The sequence below is a fragment of the Heteronotia binoei genome, chromosome 10 (assembly GCF_032191835.1).
Source record: "Heteronotia binoei isolate CCM8104 ecotype False Entrance Well chromosome 10, APGP_CSIRO_Hbin_v1, whole genome shotgun sequence".
NCBI classification, from domain to species: domain Eukaryota; kingdom Metazoa; phylum Chordata; class Lepidosauria; order Squamata; family Gekkonidae; genus Heteronotia; species Heteronotia binoei.
In genome coordinates this window covers 29,295,054-29,311,564 of record NC_083232.1, presented here as the reverse complement: position 1 = coordinate 29,311,564, position 16,511 = coordinate 29,295,054, and the positions used below count along the sequence as shown (strand labels likewise).

General features: G+C 39.4%; 1 protein-coding gene across 1 annotated transcript in view; it reads right to left on the bottom strand.

Moving 5' to 3' along the window:
• KIF5B (kinesin family member 5B) overlaps positions 1 to 16,511 on the bottom strand; it is a 38,728-nt gene that overhangs the window by 6,417 nt on the left and 15,800 nt on the right. Inside the window, exons 5-20 of the mRNA XM_060248183.1 lie at positions 16,432 to 16,480; positions 14,134 to 14,189; positions 13,971 to 14,058; positions 12,854 to 12,978; positions 12,019 to 12,123; positions 11,552 to 11,697; positions 10,207 to 10,355; positions 9,558 to 9,751; positions 7,495 to 7,563; positions 6,439 to 6,645; positions 4,580 to 4,723; positions 2,851 to 3,039; positions 2,264 to 2,381; positions 1,797 to 1,862; positions 1,588 to 1,693; positions 934 to 1,035 (exon numbers count right to left, since the gene is read on the bottom strand). Of these exons, the coding sequence (XP_060104166.1) occupies positions 934 to 1,035; positions 1,588 to 1,693; positions 1,797 to 1,862; positions 2,264 to 2,381; positions 2,851 to 3,039; positions 4,580 to 4,723; positions 6,439 to 6,645; positions 7,495 to 7,563; positions 9,558 to 9,751; positions 10,207 to 10,355; positions 11,552 to 11,697; positions 12,019 to 12,123; positions 12,854 to 12,978; positions 13,971 to 14,058; positions 14,134 to 14,189; positions 16,432 to 16,480 (1,913 nt within the window). The remainder of the gene's footprint in view (positions 1 to 933; positions 1,036 to 1,587; positions 1,694 to 1,796; positions 1,863 to 2,263; positions 2,382 to 2,850; positions 3,040 to 4,579; positions 4,724 to 6,438; positions 6,646 to 7,494; positions 7,564 to 9,557; positions 9,752 to 10,206; positions 10,356 to 11,551; positions 11,698 to 12,018; positions 12,124 to 12,853; positions 12,979 to 13,970; positions 14,059 to 14,133; positions 14,190 to 16,431; positions 16,481 to 16,511) is intronic.

The following is a 16,511-nucleotide window of genomic DNA, read 5'->3' as shown; positions in this document are numbered from 1 at the left end:
CAACCGTAACCAGGAAAAAACAGGGACAACATCTGGACAAAATTTGTTCATAGCCATGGTCCAAAATCACAATCCAAAGACAAACTGCAATCCATATAATACCTTTTATTAGAATCCGCTTCAATGACACAACACAGTGTGCAAGCTTTCAAGCTGTCCAAAACTTGTGGAATTTTTGATTACTGAGCAAATCACAGGAAAGCTTGCACAGACCCAAGAGTGTAACATAGTTTTAGGTGACACAGAGGGGCAAGAAAAATCTTAAGAGCATGAAGAGAAAACAAACCTTAACAATCACTTTTATATAAATTATTATAGGAAGCAAATATCTGATATAGTCCCTAGTCCCTTTTCTCTATATTAATTTCACAATTCAAGAGCTCTTTGGACAGTTCTGACATCACACAGAACAGGGTGGACTACACAAAATGCTATTAAGGACTTAAAGGATGCTATGTGCACACTGTCGGTCAAACAATTTGTAACAAATCTTTCAAAAGGCATGCCACACCAATGCTTTTGATATAATGGAATGAATCTGAAACAAAACCTTTGGAGCTTGTCTCAACTGTTGACTTCATGACTATTACACAGAACTGCATGCCACCTTTCTTCCAAATGTCAAAGTGTGCAAGCCATTTTAATGAGAGATACTTGACAATGTAGGGTAAGATACACTACTGTATTTACCAAAGGGAACTTATCATTTGGGCTTTTGAGAACAGCTTCTAGTACAAAAGCACAGATGCTTAATGTGCTATCACTGAATTTCCTAATCACCAACTTATAGAAAGGAACTATGGCCCCTCCCATACACATTATCTAGGATACACAGGTATGAAAAGTCCATAGTATTTTAGTAGTCATTTTCACACATTGCTAGCTACGAAACATGCAAAGCTATAGGCTATTTTCATTGTAACTTTTACTTACGTAAGTTCATGCAGCTTCCGGCTTTTCTCTTGATCAGTAGCTTTCAGCTTATCATGCTCAATTCTGAGTCGTTCCTGCTCAAGCATCATTTTCTGATTTTGACTGAACACAGAAAGGAACAAACATGCAATTATGAAGAGAGAAGAGTTCTTCAAAAGTCAACAGATCCTCATCCTGTGACATAGAGAAGTCTAAATAACAAAATATATACATCATAGAATCATTTCTGCATGTCACTGTAACTGCAATCCACAAAACATGCAGAATCAGACAGATTGAAGCTGAACAAGGAAGACACAAACAGAGTGTACTTTGAAAAAAGGCTTGTGATGGTTTAAATTAGTTCCTTGCAAAATCAGCCTTAAATCAACATGAACGGATGATATTATTTTGCAAAGATACACAATGTCTTACTAGCTGGTACGAGGGACACAGTTAAAGTAAATAATGAAGAGCGGTTTAATAACTGAACTAGCAGGAGAGGTGGTATCTTCAAGAAGAGGCTGAAGACACCTAGCTTTTACTTTGGATTTCCTGCATTGAGCAGGGTCAGGGAAGAGTGTAGACTAGACAGCCTACAATGCTTCTTTCAATTCTAGAACTCTGCGGCAATTACTACTTTCATCCACAAACGTTAAAGTTTGCAGCACTCACTCTTGCAGTTCAGTGATGAGTTTCTCCTTTGCTTCAACTTCATCTCTCAGGCTGCTAATCTGCTTTTGATGAGTTTCACGGTGGCTCTGAATCTGCTGCTCAACAGCTTGCTAAAGAATCAAATACTCTGATTATTTTTACAACATTGAAATTAGAAGCTGTATTTTTGAAGAAATTCATTTTGAACAATCTATTAATATACAGTTTACATGCCTTGACTTCATTTGCAGTTTGAACTTTGTTCAAGTGCTCCTTCTCCATTTCATGGACTTTTTCTAGTGAGAAAAAGAAACAGACTTCTGAATACACAATTTCACAGTCACAGCATGCCACTCCTACAACAGTATGCTATACACAAAGAGTATCAAACAGCAGTCCTGTTGGACTAGACCAATCTGATTCTATATCTTGTTTCCAAAAGCAGCCAGACAGATGTCTCTGGGCAGCAACATGGCTGTATTAGCACTTTTCACAAGTATTAAATGCACCTCAGAGTATGAATATAAGGATCGCCAAGTATATGTGAAGTAAGCCATTACCGGTTCCACATTACAGTCAAGAGGCTAAAAGTAGCCTGCCCAGGGACAACTCCACAAATAACTGATCCTGGAAGATGGGACTTCCAAACCTCACAACTCATATTCTTCAGCACTACAAATACGTTATGAAATCATACTTTGTGCTCGAAGCTCAACCAGTTCATCATTAAGGGAATCCACAGACTCTTCAAGTTGTCTTTTCTTCTGTTCCACATTTTGAAGATACTCCGTAAGTGACTTGATCTTAGCTTCATGCTATTGGATTGAAAAAAAGATGAATATCACTTTCAAGAACACAAGATGTTGGCACAAGAGGTGCCTTCTGCCAGCAGTGGGAGTAGTCAACATCCAATACAAGTGTTACCTTTGTACATTATTAATGACAGCTTTGCACAGCAGCAAGCTTGAACTACTTTAGTTCAGATATATAAATACTATAATAAAAATGAAGACTCCTACTGATAACTAAACCATGTTCACTGTAAAGGCATAAAAAAAAACTCAGCTGGAAAAGCTGCTAAAGTGTTGTCAAAAATCACTCATACTTGATTCAAAGGCTACAGAACACTAGGCTCACTAGAAAAAAATGAATACACAATTAACTGCTTATATTTTCTAAAAATCCTCCAATGCTTATTAGTGTAAAATTCTGTCTCCTTGCAAACATTTTGCTAGCCCAGCATTCAAGAAGCAGAAGTAACAAATTGACTAAGACAACACTCACCTGTGAGATACGAAGCTGACAGGCTGCTAATTCTTTTTCATTTTCTTCCATTTTCTTATTGCTTTCTGTTTGAGTGCTTTCTAACTGTTTGCACCGCTTTACCATGGTTTTCACTTCAGACTTCATTTTACTGATGTAGAGTCTTGCAACTGTGAATTCTTCATCTATCATGCCAGTTCCTTCTGGTTGCTGAAAATGAAAATTTTGAATTTTTTAAATATTAAAAATAATCATGCAATATATACATTGGGGTAATCATATCCACCATTCAAGACAGTTTTCAAAGCATTTTCTTTTTATCTATAGGTCTGACAACTGATAAAAAGTTTAACAATTATGAACTCCCTAACTTTAGGGTTTCTATATCACAGCTATGTATAATACGAAGAATATTTTGTTTATGACTATGCACATTTTAGACCACTGCATTAGATATCCTACTGTTATAACATGGTTTGTTAAGAAGAACTGCAGATTTATACATGCCCTTCTCTCTGAATCATAGACTCAAGAGCAGCTTACAATCGCCTATATCGGGGTGGCCAACAGTAGCTCTCCAGATGTTTTTTGCCTACAACTTCCATCAGCCCCAGTTATTGGCCATGCTGGCTGGGGCTGATGGGTGTTGTAAGCAAAAAACATCTGAAGAACCACTGTTGGCCACCCCTGACCTATATCTTCTCCCCTCACAACAGACACCCTGTGAGATGGGTGGGGCTGAGAGGGCTCTCACAGCAGCTGCCCTTTCAAGGACAACCTCTGCCAGAGCTATGGCTGACCCAAGGCCATTCCAGCAGGTGCAAGTGGAGGAGTGGGGAATCTAACCCGGTTCTCCCACGTAAGAGTCCACACACTTAGCCACTAACCAAACTGGCACTACACCAAACTTAACATTCCTTTATTCTACAGGTTACCAATATTTTGAAGAGGAACCAACAACAGTAGTAACTGATTGTGGCCTGTATCCAACCATGTGTGCACAGAAAGTACTGTCTAGTTTTCCTGTATTCCCACAATCTGACCCCCAGCAAGATCATTCCTGGCACTGTAGGACCTGCACAGAGGAATGGGGTGCTGCAGAAAGGGGGAGAAATAGGGTAGAACTGCCTGCCTTTTCTTTTGGCAGCAGAGTTACACTTCAGAAGACACAGAAAGAATGATTTCACACCATTCCCATTCTTCCCTGCAGGGCCTCTGCAACTATCCCTCTGTGCAAGTTCTACAATCTCAGGAATAACCTTTCCATGGGTTGGATAAGGCTGCCAGAATAAAGACCTAGGGAGGAGAGGTCTGTCGATGGCTGCCAGTCATGGTGAGAAAACAAAACCTCCACAACCAGTGTCAGTAAACCTCTGAACAACAGGGAAAGGAGGAGGCAACACCAGGAGAAGGCCTTGGCCTCTATGCGCTGTTTGCCCCTCCAGGGCAAGCAGCTGGTCAATGTATTGGGCTATATGAACCAATGGTCTCATCTGGTCTATTGGACCCCAAAACTCCAGGAAGCCATGTGATTTCTGGCAACACCTACCGGGGTATGGAGGACATTCAGAGAAGTGGCTTGATACTGCCTGCTTTTGCCTCCCATTCCTGATATTCCAAGGAAGTCTTCCATCCAAGTATTTGCCAGGTCTGCCCTGCCTAACTTCCACGATCTGACGAGATTGGGCTTGCCTGAGCTATCCAGGACAGGGTGTGGATTTGTTCTGTGAGAGCCTGAGTTCCCACTTACCTTCACATCATTATTCCCCACGGCAATTCCTATTTCTGCAAGATCTTTCAGTAAAGATGCCATCATTTCGGTGGCCCGTTTTTTCTGGTGATTGGTCATTTCTTTAAGTTTCTGAAGTTCTGCATCTATACTGGTCAATGTAATCTGAAACAAGACAAGTATAATCAGACAAAAAATGCATAGCAGATGTTATCTGTATACAAAAAAAAAATGCAACTCCTAAAAAGGAGTGTGAAGTGGGATGATATGGGCAGCCATGGATGAGCAAGGGCAGGCTACCTTCTGGAATTCAGTGGTACTAATACACCATATGTACTAAGGTTTCTTTCATTACATAAATGTAATCTTTAACAGGGGTTTTTTTTTTTTAGAAAAAGCCCAGCAGGAACCTATCTGCATATTAGGCCACACCATTAATGTCACCATTCTTTCACACATGGCTTTTTTTGTAGAAAAAGCCCAATGGGATCTCATTTGCATATTAGGCCATACCACCTGACCTCAAGCCAGCAGGAACTGTGTCCCTGCTCAGAAAAAGACCTGATCTTTAAGTACACCCTTTCCATTCAAAAGTTTCTGAGTAAGTACCTCTTACAGCTTCAAATTACAGTGCAGATCTTACAATACAATCTTACAAATACTCATCCTGGAACTAGTTTAAAAATGCTACTAGAGCTGCCAAATGCATCATAGTCTTTCAGAGACTCTACAGACACTGCCAAACCAGCAGGCATATGTGATGCTATAAGTATGAGCTGCAATGAAATGGCTCATAAGGCTTTAGTTTTCTTCAGTTTAATGGATTCTGTGTATCATTTATCTGTTTAATCCTGCCTTTTCTCCAAGGAATACAGGATAGTGTATATCATGAGTCCCCAACCGCCAGGCCGTGGACCGCTACTGGTTCGTGGCCTGTTAGCAACCGGGCCGTGAGTTGTATAATTATTTCATTATATATTACAATGTAGTAATAATAATAAGACAACGAGATTGGATTTATATCCTGCCCCCCATTTCGAATTTCAGAGTCTCAAAGCAGCTCACAATCTCCTTTACCTTCCTCTCCCACAACAGACACCCTGTGAGGTGGGTGGGGCTGAGAAAGCTCTCCCCAACAGCTGCCCTTTCAAGGACAACTCTGAGACAGCTAGTGCTAACTCAAGGCCATTCCAGCAGGTGCAAGAGGAGGAGTGTGGAATCAAACCGAGTTCTCCCAGATAAGAGTCCATGCACTTAACCACCACATCAAACTAATAGAAATAAAGTACATAATGGTATCATCCCGAAACCATTCCACCCCACCCCCGGTCCGTGAAAAACTGTCTTCCACAAAACCGGTCCCTGGTGCCAAAAAGGTTGGGGACCACTGGTGTATATGATTCTATCCCCTCCACTATTTTATTCTAACACAGCTCTGTGAGGTATACATCAGTTTCAGTGAGTGGCCTAAGTTCACCCATGAGTTTCATCACTACAAGAGACTTGTGTTCCCTTTCCTAGCCCAACACTCTTAACAATACCACCACAATCGCACATGATGTTGCTATATGAGATTACACTGGTTTGAAACAAAGAGAAGGGGTTCTAATCTGGGAACCTAAACTGACTTGTTTATGACCTAGTTCCTCTTAGCCTGCATCTGAAATAGGTGACAAGTACACAGCAGCCAAAAAACCCCCACAACTTTATGCAGCCACTTTTAGCAAATGAATGGCTCATGAATGCACGTAATTTCAGTTGTCCTTGGACTGCACAAACATACATGAAACCTAGCTTTAAAAAGAATATTTAATGTTTGGTTCATAACTCCCAGCAACTAAAAAGTTAGAGATGCTGGATTCTTTGCCCCCATTTCCTACCGATTTCTGATTAAGTTCATCACTGAGCAGCTCATATTCCTTTGCCTTGTCCTCCACTTCCTGAGACTTCTGGTCATAGTTGACAGCAAGTTCCTCAAGGGCCTGGAGCACCTCTTTCACTTCTTCTTTAGAGGCATCGTTTTCAGCCTGGAGGCGATTCAGTTCGGCTTGCATATTGTCTTGGTCCCGCCTAGTAGATGCTAGGAGCTACACACAGAAGTAATGTCAATTGTCTGCTTTAAGCAGTTATTGACTCAACTTTAAAATGGCAGACTTTATTCATTTTACAAATATTAACATGCTCCTAATTTCCTACTTGATGATTAGGTGAAATTGCCTGAGTATATTTTGGTACCTTGCTCAGCTACATGCAACTTAACAGTTCATTGGAATGTTCCATAATAAACTGGCCTATGCTCTCAGTTCTGAGTTCTTAGATTTCAGTAGTGCTCACAAAGGTGATTCTGAAGACATAACACAGATATGCTAAATGAAATCTTAGAAAATTTGACATAACAACCTTCCTGAAATGTTAAAAAAAATAAAACTGAAATAGTGGTAGTACTCCAAGTTACATTTAATTTCAGCAGAAACATTATCTGTAAAACTATCCCACATATTCCTGCACATGATGCTTTTTTTTGTACTACAGTCTAGTACAAGGATTCTTGGTACCACAGTGCTCACCAAGTATGTTTAGAAAGTGGGTGAGGTCAGGAGGAGCTTTTTTACCCAGCAAGGTTTCTGATAGCTCACAGGAGATATGATTGGCTGTGCAGATATTTAAAAATATTTTGGCAGCAGCTGTCGCCACAGCTCAGTGATCCTCACCTTGTGACTGAAGGTAAGATGCAGCAACCATTTTGTGGCTGGCTACACCTACTTGAAGCAGTTATTTTGTGGCAGCCATCTGTACCTGTGCCCACTACACTATGTCAGAATTCCAAAGGCACTTGCTGGCTTCAAAATTGAGGATCCCTGGTCTAGTAGACTTGCTCAAGCAATTAATGGATACTACATGTTAAAAAAACAAACACCACCAAGAACTAAACTCACCTCTTCCTGGTCCAACATCTGTGTTTTCAGCTTTTCAACCAACTGGCTCTGCTGATTAATTTCTTCATCCTGTATATAAAAAAATAAATCCTCTTATACTATACAATCAATTCAAATGTTCAAGTTCAATAAAAAGTGCTTGGTCAGCTTCATATTTAGGACAGTGATAAAGATCCAACCGGTTCTATGTTATTTATTATCGTTTCAGTCACCCTTAGGGGCATAATAGGATTAAAATACACGATAACAATTTTGACCAGCTAATATATGACCATGAACAATAAAATAAAAAGAACTCTTTTTAAAAGCCTATGTCTGGTTTTGGCTGCATCAGCCAGAAACTTTGCAACCAAAGCTGTGATTTCAGTATTAACAACATTTAAGAGACATTGAATAATTCTATCTTTGTTAGCACTGGAAACAGAATAAAATAATGGCAATCAAAATTTCTTATGAGAAAATGTATGTAGTTGACAATCTAAAATAATATGTTGGATCAAATCTAAGGATTTCAGAGCAGAATTATGCAACCTTTCATGAAAGGGAGTTTTTTTTAATCTGCCCAATAATATATTAGAAGGGAAAGCATTTAATTGTGTCGATGTACATGCTCTGCAGTAAGAAGGTGCATCAAGATCATAGAGGTACCTAGCCATTTAATTGTGTTGGAGTGAAAGGTTTAAAGAGGCTTGGGATGAGGGGTTGAGATTGTCAAGGGCAAATTTTTTGAAGTTCACAATTGAACAGTCTTTGCTAGATTGTATGAAAAATGGCAGTTTCTTCCATTAAAATGAAGTAATCAGCTGAAAAGCCTTATTGATGAATTTTCTTTTCAATGTTTGCAAACCAGGTGACACTATATGAGTCAGTTTTTAGACATGAAATTAGAGAATCTGTTGGGGCTCTAAAATGTATTTTGAGCCAACATTTAAGACTAGATAATCAAATTTTTGTTTCTGAGATGTTGGCCCAGTTCAGTGCAAAGTGCCAAATATGGAACACATCCAGAACACCCAGGAGTTGTTGGGAAAAAGTTGCCTGAATACTTTCAGCGTCATTATTAAGCACCTTTATCCATACTGAACCACTGTATAGTAACTGTGATAGGATAAAAAGTGCTTGGTCAGCTTCATATTTAAGACAGTGATAAAGATCCAACTGGTTCTTTCTGTGTTATTTATTATAGTTTCAGTCACCCTTAATGGCTGATGAAATATATTGAGTTCCCTTGGAATAAAAGAAATGTTTAAGAAAGGAGATGAATTGCTTGGCTACTGAAATTATTTGGGCTATGTTATTTATAGTCTGCCTTTCTCACAGGGGTGCAAGGAGGATTACACATAGTGAGTCAGTACAACCAACAAAATGGGACATTCAATAACCAATACATTAGGATTTTAGAAGTCTGAAACCACCAAAAATAACTAAGCATGGCATAAGTACTACTGCGACATAGTAAGCAGTATTGAGATTGTTTAATAGGACTGTTCCTTAAACGGCAGCCTCTCTTACCATGTGGTAACCCACTTTTGAGAAGATCAAAATAGTGCACAATACAAGTGGAAGCGGGCTACCAAAAAAGCCAGGAATCCTGATTATGCATCTTAAACCTGGGCACACCCATAGATGCCATATTCTGGCCAAATCTCAGTTTAAAATTTTCCAACTAACCATGTTCAGCACACAACAAAGTTATCTGGTACCATAGAAAACTGGAACACAAAGAACTCTGTCATGAGAATGTACCAAGGTATTTTTCAGCTCATCAATTTTGTCACTGAACTTAAATTAGTCACTTCAAAACTATTCAAAACATGCACTTTCAGGTACTCAAAGTACTGAAACACAGCTGCCATCAATTTTTACACTGCCTAAGATCAGCTGCCCCTTACAGTCTCATCTGAGTAAGAACAAAAACAGCCTCCAGTTTCCATTAGAAACAACACAAATTCCTTTAATTTACAGTGGAGAGATGCTGTTTGCTTATCAGAACACACACTGGGAGATTGTAGTAATATTTTAAATTCCAAGATAAAGCATGTGCATTAAAATCTAACACATACCTTGTCATCTAGTTGTTTGTACAATTTAGCGATTTCTTCTTCACACTTTCGCCTTTCAGCATCAGTAAAACTGCCTACCACTCCAATAGGAGCAGTTGGAGTATCATTAGTAATAGTAACATCCTTATCCATGGCAAATGCTTCTAAGTTGGCTTTCTCTTTGTCAAACTGTTCATCAACAGGTACAGTCTCACCTTGAAATACAATTAATCCCCAAACAAATGTTATCTATATTGCTGGAAACATATTTACAAGCTGATTCAATATTAAGATTAGCCAAAACAGGGCACAACTTTCACAAAGAATAAAATATTCACATTTTTAAGGCTATTTCACTCCCCAAAAGCTTATCTGTGGATTCCATAATGCAGCTATAGTTTATGGAGTAATGTCTTAATCAACTGGAGAACACCCTTTCAGGTCTTAGCATGAAGAACTGAAAGGCAGTATTCAGTTAAGAAGAAATTATTTAGAAGGGCTGTAATAACACTCTACTCAGGTGCAAGTTTCATATCAGATACCTATACAGCTGGAAGTCTGAGATTTTTCCATCTTTACAACCAAGACAAGTCTGCAATGCAATAAGGAATGTACTTATTTGGCAAGTGATCAGAGAAACAGTGAAGACAGCAATGAAGATTCAACTAACCATTACGCCATCTATTGAGCTCATTTTCAAGCCACTGTATTGTGTTGCGTAATGTCTTATTTCTCTCCTTTTCTTTCTCATATTTTTTCTTCCATTGCTCTGCAGTTAACTCTACATTAACACAAACAGTGTTCTTGATAGTCTTGGCTCTAGAAAGGCAAATTAAAAATTCACTATGTTAACAAATATGTTGGCCAGTTCATAAAATACTCCAGGTCTGATACATACTAAGAATTTTAATTTAAATCTACAGCACTGGTCGCTGCCAGTCCGAGTAGACAATACTGACTTTGATGGACCAAGGGTCTGATTCAGTATGGCAGCTTCATATGTTCATATGACTTTATAGTAGCCTCAAATAGTTTTTCAATATCTCCATACTTCTTCAAATGATAAACTCACATGTAGATACTTCATTCATCTTGTAAATTACTCTAGCACAGGGGTGGCCAAACTGTGGCTCGGGAGCCACATGCAGCTCTCTCACACATATTTTGTGGCCCCCACCATCTCATTGGCCAGAATGGAGAAGGCATTTGTCTCTTTAAATCACTTCTCCGATTCAAGCCAGTCAGTGGCTTGGAGAATGCATTCAAAGTTAAAGTTGCTTTCTTTCCACCTCTCCTTCACCGAACCATCTATTTTCCTTCCTTTCTTCTTTCCTTCCGGCTCTCAAACATCTGATGTTCATGCCTTTTGGCTCTCAAACATCTGGCATTTATTCTATGTGGCTTTTGTGTTAAGCAAGTTTGGTCACCCCTGCTCTAGCAGAAGAAGGTTTGCCAACTGCCCACCTACCTGTCACGGCTGTTGACAGCCATGGGAGGAGAAAGGGGTGGGGAATGGTGCCAACCCCCAAAAGTGACATGTCCTAGGATTCCCCCCTCCCAATCTATGTGGTTCTAGAATGTCAACAGGAAGTGACATCCCTAGCTGGGGTCAGATGCAGTCCTGCCTCCCCACCCCACAACTGACTAGAGGTTTCAGGTACAGGCCTGACATCTCCCTAATCAAAAGTCTAAGCATAATGTAGCCACACATAGAAGTTTTAAGGTGAGCTGCAGATGAGGTTATAAGAGGTAAGAATTCCATTTATGCAAACTGACAAAACTGGTCACTAACACTGCCATTGCAAGCAATAATCCTGGTCTCCAACAATGTCACCATCCATTTGTAGAATGCTGACTTTTAAATGCAAATTTGCTGAAGTCAACTACCGACAAACTCTGAGATAAGCAATGCAGATCAGGTGGACTACCAATATATTTAGAGTATATTGGTTTCCAAGGCAGCACAATTTCTCCAGATAGTGCTCAATAAACATACTCTTATTTTAAAATCTCACCTCTGACCAAACAACAGTGTAGATTTTGTTTCAGATTCATTGTAAGATGATGGAGAGCAACAAATAACAATTGTTGTTCTACAGTTGCCACCTAGTGAATCTTGAAGGATTCTGGTCATCTTACTATCACGATATGGAACATATGTCTGTAAAAAAAATTAAAAGGTAGTCTGTTTAGTTTACAGCACTTTGTCTAAGTATCATTTGAATAAACACTTTGTCTTTTCTAGTTATGCAAAGCACAGCATTATTACATCCTGAGATCATAAACTTACAGAATAGCATTTTCAAGCAGAAAATTCTATATAAGCGTGAAGGCACAGCATATTAAGGGAGTTAAAGACATCCAACTGTAAATCTTTTCCCCTGCTGTAGATTCTCATCATATTAAACCACATTCAACATCACCAAATAGAAAAAACGTAAGAGATTTTCACCACACACATTCAAAGCAGAGATACACTTACACTGTTTTCAGCTAAAGCAGAAATGACATTGCCAAGAGCCGACAAAGACTTGTTGATGTTCTTAGCTTCATCCAGCACAGCACCTTCTGCTCCTGTTTTACTAACCTAAAATAAAGGCTATCATAAATCAAGTTTATCATCAATTCTGACCTGGATTTTAAAAAAACATGCATGTTTCCCCCACTCCCCATGTACAATAAAATTTTCCCCACCCAATGCTTTGCTGCTACAGCTACGATCTCCAAGAAGCCGTTTCATGGGGCCAAGGGATCCTTCTAGAATAATCCAAGGAGGCTAAGACTCGACTATACAGGACACACAGAAGACAATCACATATACTTCTGTGTTAGTATCTTCCAGATACTCCTGGTTAAGCACACGTGGTTGCAAAAAGCTGCTGCATATAAAGTGAGGAGGCTGAATATTTGTGGCTCACAATGCAGATTAACAGGCCACCACACCCACTGCAGTACTATAATGTCAACACCCTACACCCCTATCTGGACAATTTAGTATAATGACTCACTTTCTAGAGAGCCAGTTTGGTGTAGTGGTTAAGTGTGCGGACTCTTATCTGGGAGAACCGGGTTTGATTCCCCACTCCTCCACTTGCACCTGCTGGCATGGCCCTGGGTCAGCCATAGCTCTGGCAGAGGTTGTCCTTGAAAGGAGAGCTGCTGAGAGAGCCCTCTCCAGCCCCACCCACCTCACAGGGTGTCTGTTGTGGGGGAGGAAGGTAAAGGAGATTGTGAGCCGCTCTGAGACTCTTCGGAGTGGAGGGCGGGATATAAATCCAAAAATATCTTCTATTCAACATTTCAAAAATGTGTATTACCTTTTCACTACCTGCCAAGTCTACAAGGTAAAGCTTTCCACTCAATTTCTGTTCCGTCTGAGTATTTTCTTGTTTTACATTAATGAGAAAGATGCTATGACTTCGAGAACTGTGTTCATTCATGTCTAGAACAGAAACATTTCATAGGCTTTGTTAAACATGTATTCTGACAACAAATCTCATTGGCTAAGTCAGTTTCATTGTCCAGTAACTAAAGTGAAAGAGGTTAAATGAACAAACCAACAGCAACAGATTGCATAGTTCCTTGGGACCAAAGGCTAACAGGAAGATACATGGTCCTGACAAATTCTGATATAGTTCTCCTTAAAACCACATTAAACTCTTTGTGGTAGCAGAGAAGAGGTACAGAGTGATTAAATACACCAGGGTCAAGGTATTAGTCAAAACTGATACAAATATTTTCTCTAAGGGATCATGAATATCAGGACTTGTTTATGTAGATGTAGTAATAAAAATATGTAATTACAGGCAGAAGAAACTTCACAGCAAGACGACTACAAACTGACTGTATATAAGCAGCTGCCGGCATCTGACCATCTTATTGCCCCTACATCCTCCTGTTTCCTATGAAGCATTTGAATTGCAAGTTGCAAGCGCTCTCCTGAATGGGAAATGAGAAGCGAGTTCTCATTTCCCTTTCAAAGAGTGCCTGCCTGTTGGGAAGATGGCCACAAGCCAAAAGGAGTATAAGAGCCACAACCTATTTCTTTCCTCACAAACAGATACCTCTCCCTCAACAGGAGATGAGAGACTGCAGTCATCTATTTCCTGATGGAAGAGATACGCACCAACCTTGCACTGTAGAAAAGCCAGTGGATCCCCAAGTCCAGGGGCACTTCCACACTTCCCAGCCAAGATGTGAAGGCTGAGTTGTGTAAGGGTTATTGCCAGTGACTCCCAACATTTTAAGAGATTTAACTTTAGTGAATCCAGATTAACCAGGCAGAAGAATCTGGCAATTAGTGCAGCAGTTTACAAGTGCAATAATTGAAATACTAGTGCATTTTATTTATACTGGATCTACTTTGTATGTGCTCACCATGTTAGAACTATTTGCATAGAACACCAAGCCCTTTTTGCCAAATAAACTACTTACTTGTGACTGCTACATGTCTGTTAGATTTTCCTTCATCTATAGTATCCATAACTTCATCAGGACTACAAACAAAACGTTCAGTGCAGCCCTGTAAAAAGTATATAGCAGCTGTTACAAGAACTCCAAGGTGAACCAAGATACTAGGCTCAAGTCTTATACCTACCTTCACATAAGGTACCCTGTTTTTGTCTTCATGAACAGAAAGATTGGTCTTGGAGACTGGAAGAGAAAAAGGCAGAGTCAAGAGTTATCTTCTTGCTGGACAGCTATTATCTGGCTGAAGAAATCACAAGGATTACCTTCCCAAGTTAACCTGCATGTGCATTAAGGTTTGATTTAAGGCGCTATTCCATGTGCCCTTCCTGCAAAGAGTGGGTGGAAGGCAACTACAAACACAGCATGTTTTTTTAAACCAATGCCCTATTAATGGAACACACTGCACCAATTCTGTCAAAGACAGTTTCATTCTCCTGAGCCTTTGGTAACTGATCCGTTGCTCTTATCATTGAATTAAATTATTTATTGGGATTTTTATTGGTCCTAAAACCTTGGAGATCATATAGAGAAAAGATGGCAAAAAATACCATTTTAAAAAAAATTACCGTTGCCCATTGGAAACACTTGCTATCTCTTTCGGTTTCTAGTAGGAGTAATCCATGCCTCACAGAAAAGCTCACAAGGAAGACATGAAGGTGATCATCATCAAGTCTGTTTCTCAACAGCTAGTTCACTTTAGATACCCTTCTAAAGTTTGTTAACTATCACTACTTAAATGTGTGGATACATCTACGCCATATGAATTTCTGTAATCCTGGTTTAAATACTACTAACCTAGTAGCCATCACTGTATTTCTTTGACAGTCATAAACTTACTTGCCAGCCAACTTTCCTATCCGTCAACTTTCTGTCATCAATAATTTTACAAGCTTATTTTTTACGAGCTTATTTCCATTTCTCTTTTACGAGCTTATCACAGCACTTCACAGAGCTTAGCACGTTAAATTTTTCTAAACCTCAAACTTTTTAGTCTTTTCTCGCTGGAAGAGCTTCCCAATTGCTTGACAGTTTTCAGTTACCATTCTCTGTACTCTAAAGATATTAGATGGGCTGACTGGAATGCTGCAAAGCATGGCTGCACCACAGCCTTCTACTGTAGAGTTACAAAATTTAGTATCTCTTTTCAATCTGCTTCCTGATGCTTCAGAACTCCGAACTAGTCCTTTCCTGCTGCAGGACACTGAACTTTTCAATCAGCTTTTATTTATTAAAAGCATCTATATCCATCTTTCCGGGTGGTTCAAGGCAGCTCACAGCAATAGTTAAAAACACTTCCAGCAAAAATGAAAAATAAAGTGCAAATCTCCCCACCCCTCCTTTCCACTATAAACATCAACATCAAGTTAAAAGACAGCCACAGCATAATTTAGACCCCAACTGGCTTTTTTGAGAAGTTAGAATACTACTGAGTGTCTACGTGCATATGTGCCTAGGCCAAAATGTCAGGTTTTGTTGATGAAGTAATTAAGAGCGTGCAAATGTTTTTAACTGGTATTTTTTCGGTTTGGGTTTATTGGATCCAGGGGGGAGGGGAAATTGGGATTCCCATATTGGTATGGTATTTTGATCCATAATTTTGCAGAAATCTTAAATTTTTCCCCATAGAACCAATTTTTTAAAAAAAGTTTTCAAAAATGCCAATCTGATCCTGGGATGGGCTTCACTACTCCTGCAGCTTAGTTTAAACCAGGATGCAAGAAAAGCCAGCGCAGAGCTGAGCCAGCATGGAACAACCTGCTCCCTGTGGCTGGGCTGCCTTCTCCTGCAGCCTGGTTTAAATCACAGAATACTTCCACAGTATTCCAATGTATTTCTCTTTAATAACAGTGTATCAGATTAATGTTTTATATTCACATACACAAATAAGAGATATTGGCTGTTTATCTCATTACATATACTTAACCCATTTTCATTTTATGTATTCTTTTTTTCTAATGGCAAACTAGAATGATGTTTATAATGTATAGATTGATGTTGAGAAATAAATTAGGTGGACAACAACAAGGAAATACATGTCCTTTTGTAGATCCAGGTGGGGAGCCGTGTTGGTCTGAAGCAGTTGAACAAAGCAGGAGTCAAGTCGCACCTTTAAGACCAACCAAGTTTTATTCAGACCGTAAGCTTTCATGTGCTCTGAAGAAGTGTGCTAAGAGAGCACACAAAAGCTTACGGTCTGAATAAAACTTGGTTGGTCTTAAGGGTACAACTTGACTCCTGCTTTCAGACCAACACGGCTGCCCGCTTGGATATGTCTTTGCACACTTAACCTTATTCTGTCTAGTTTCAGCATAGATCATGGTCTTAACTTGACTGTCCCTCTAGTTCTTCAACAAACATTGGATCAATGATAAGCATGCACATATTGTTTCAAGCTGTCATTTCCAAAGAATAAATGTGCACTCACCATCCAAAAGGTCCCTTATTTTATCCAGATAAATTTCAAAATATGACACCTGCAAGAATAAGAAATATCTGGAAATAATG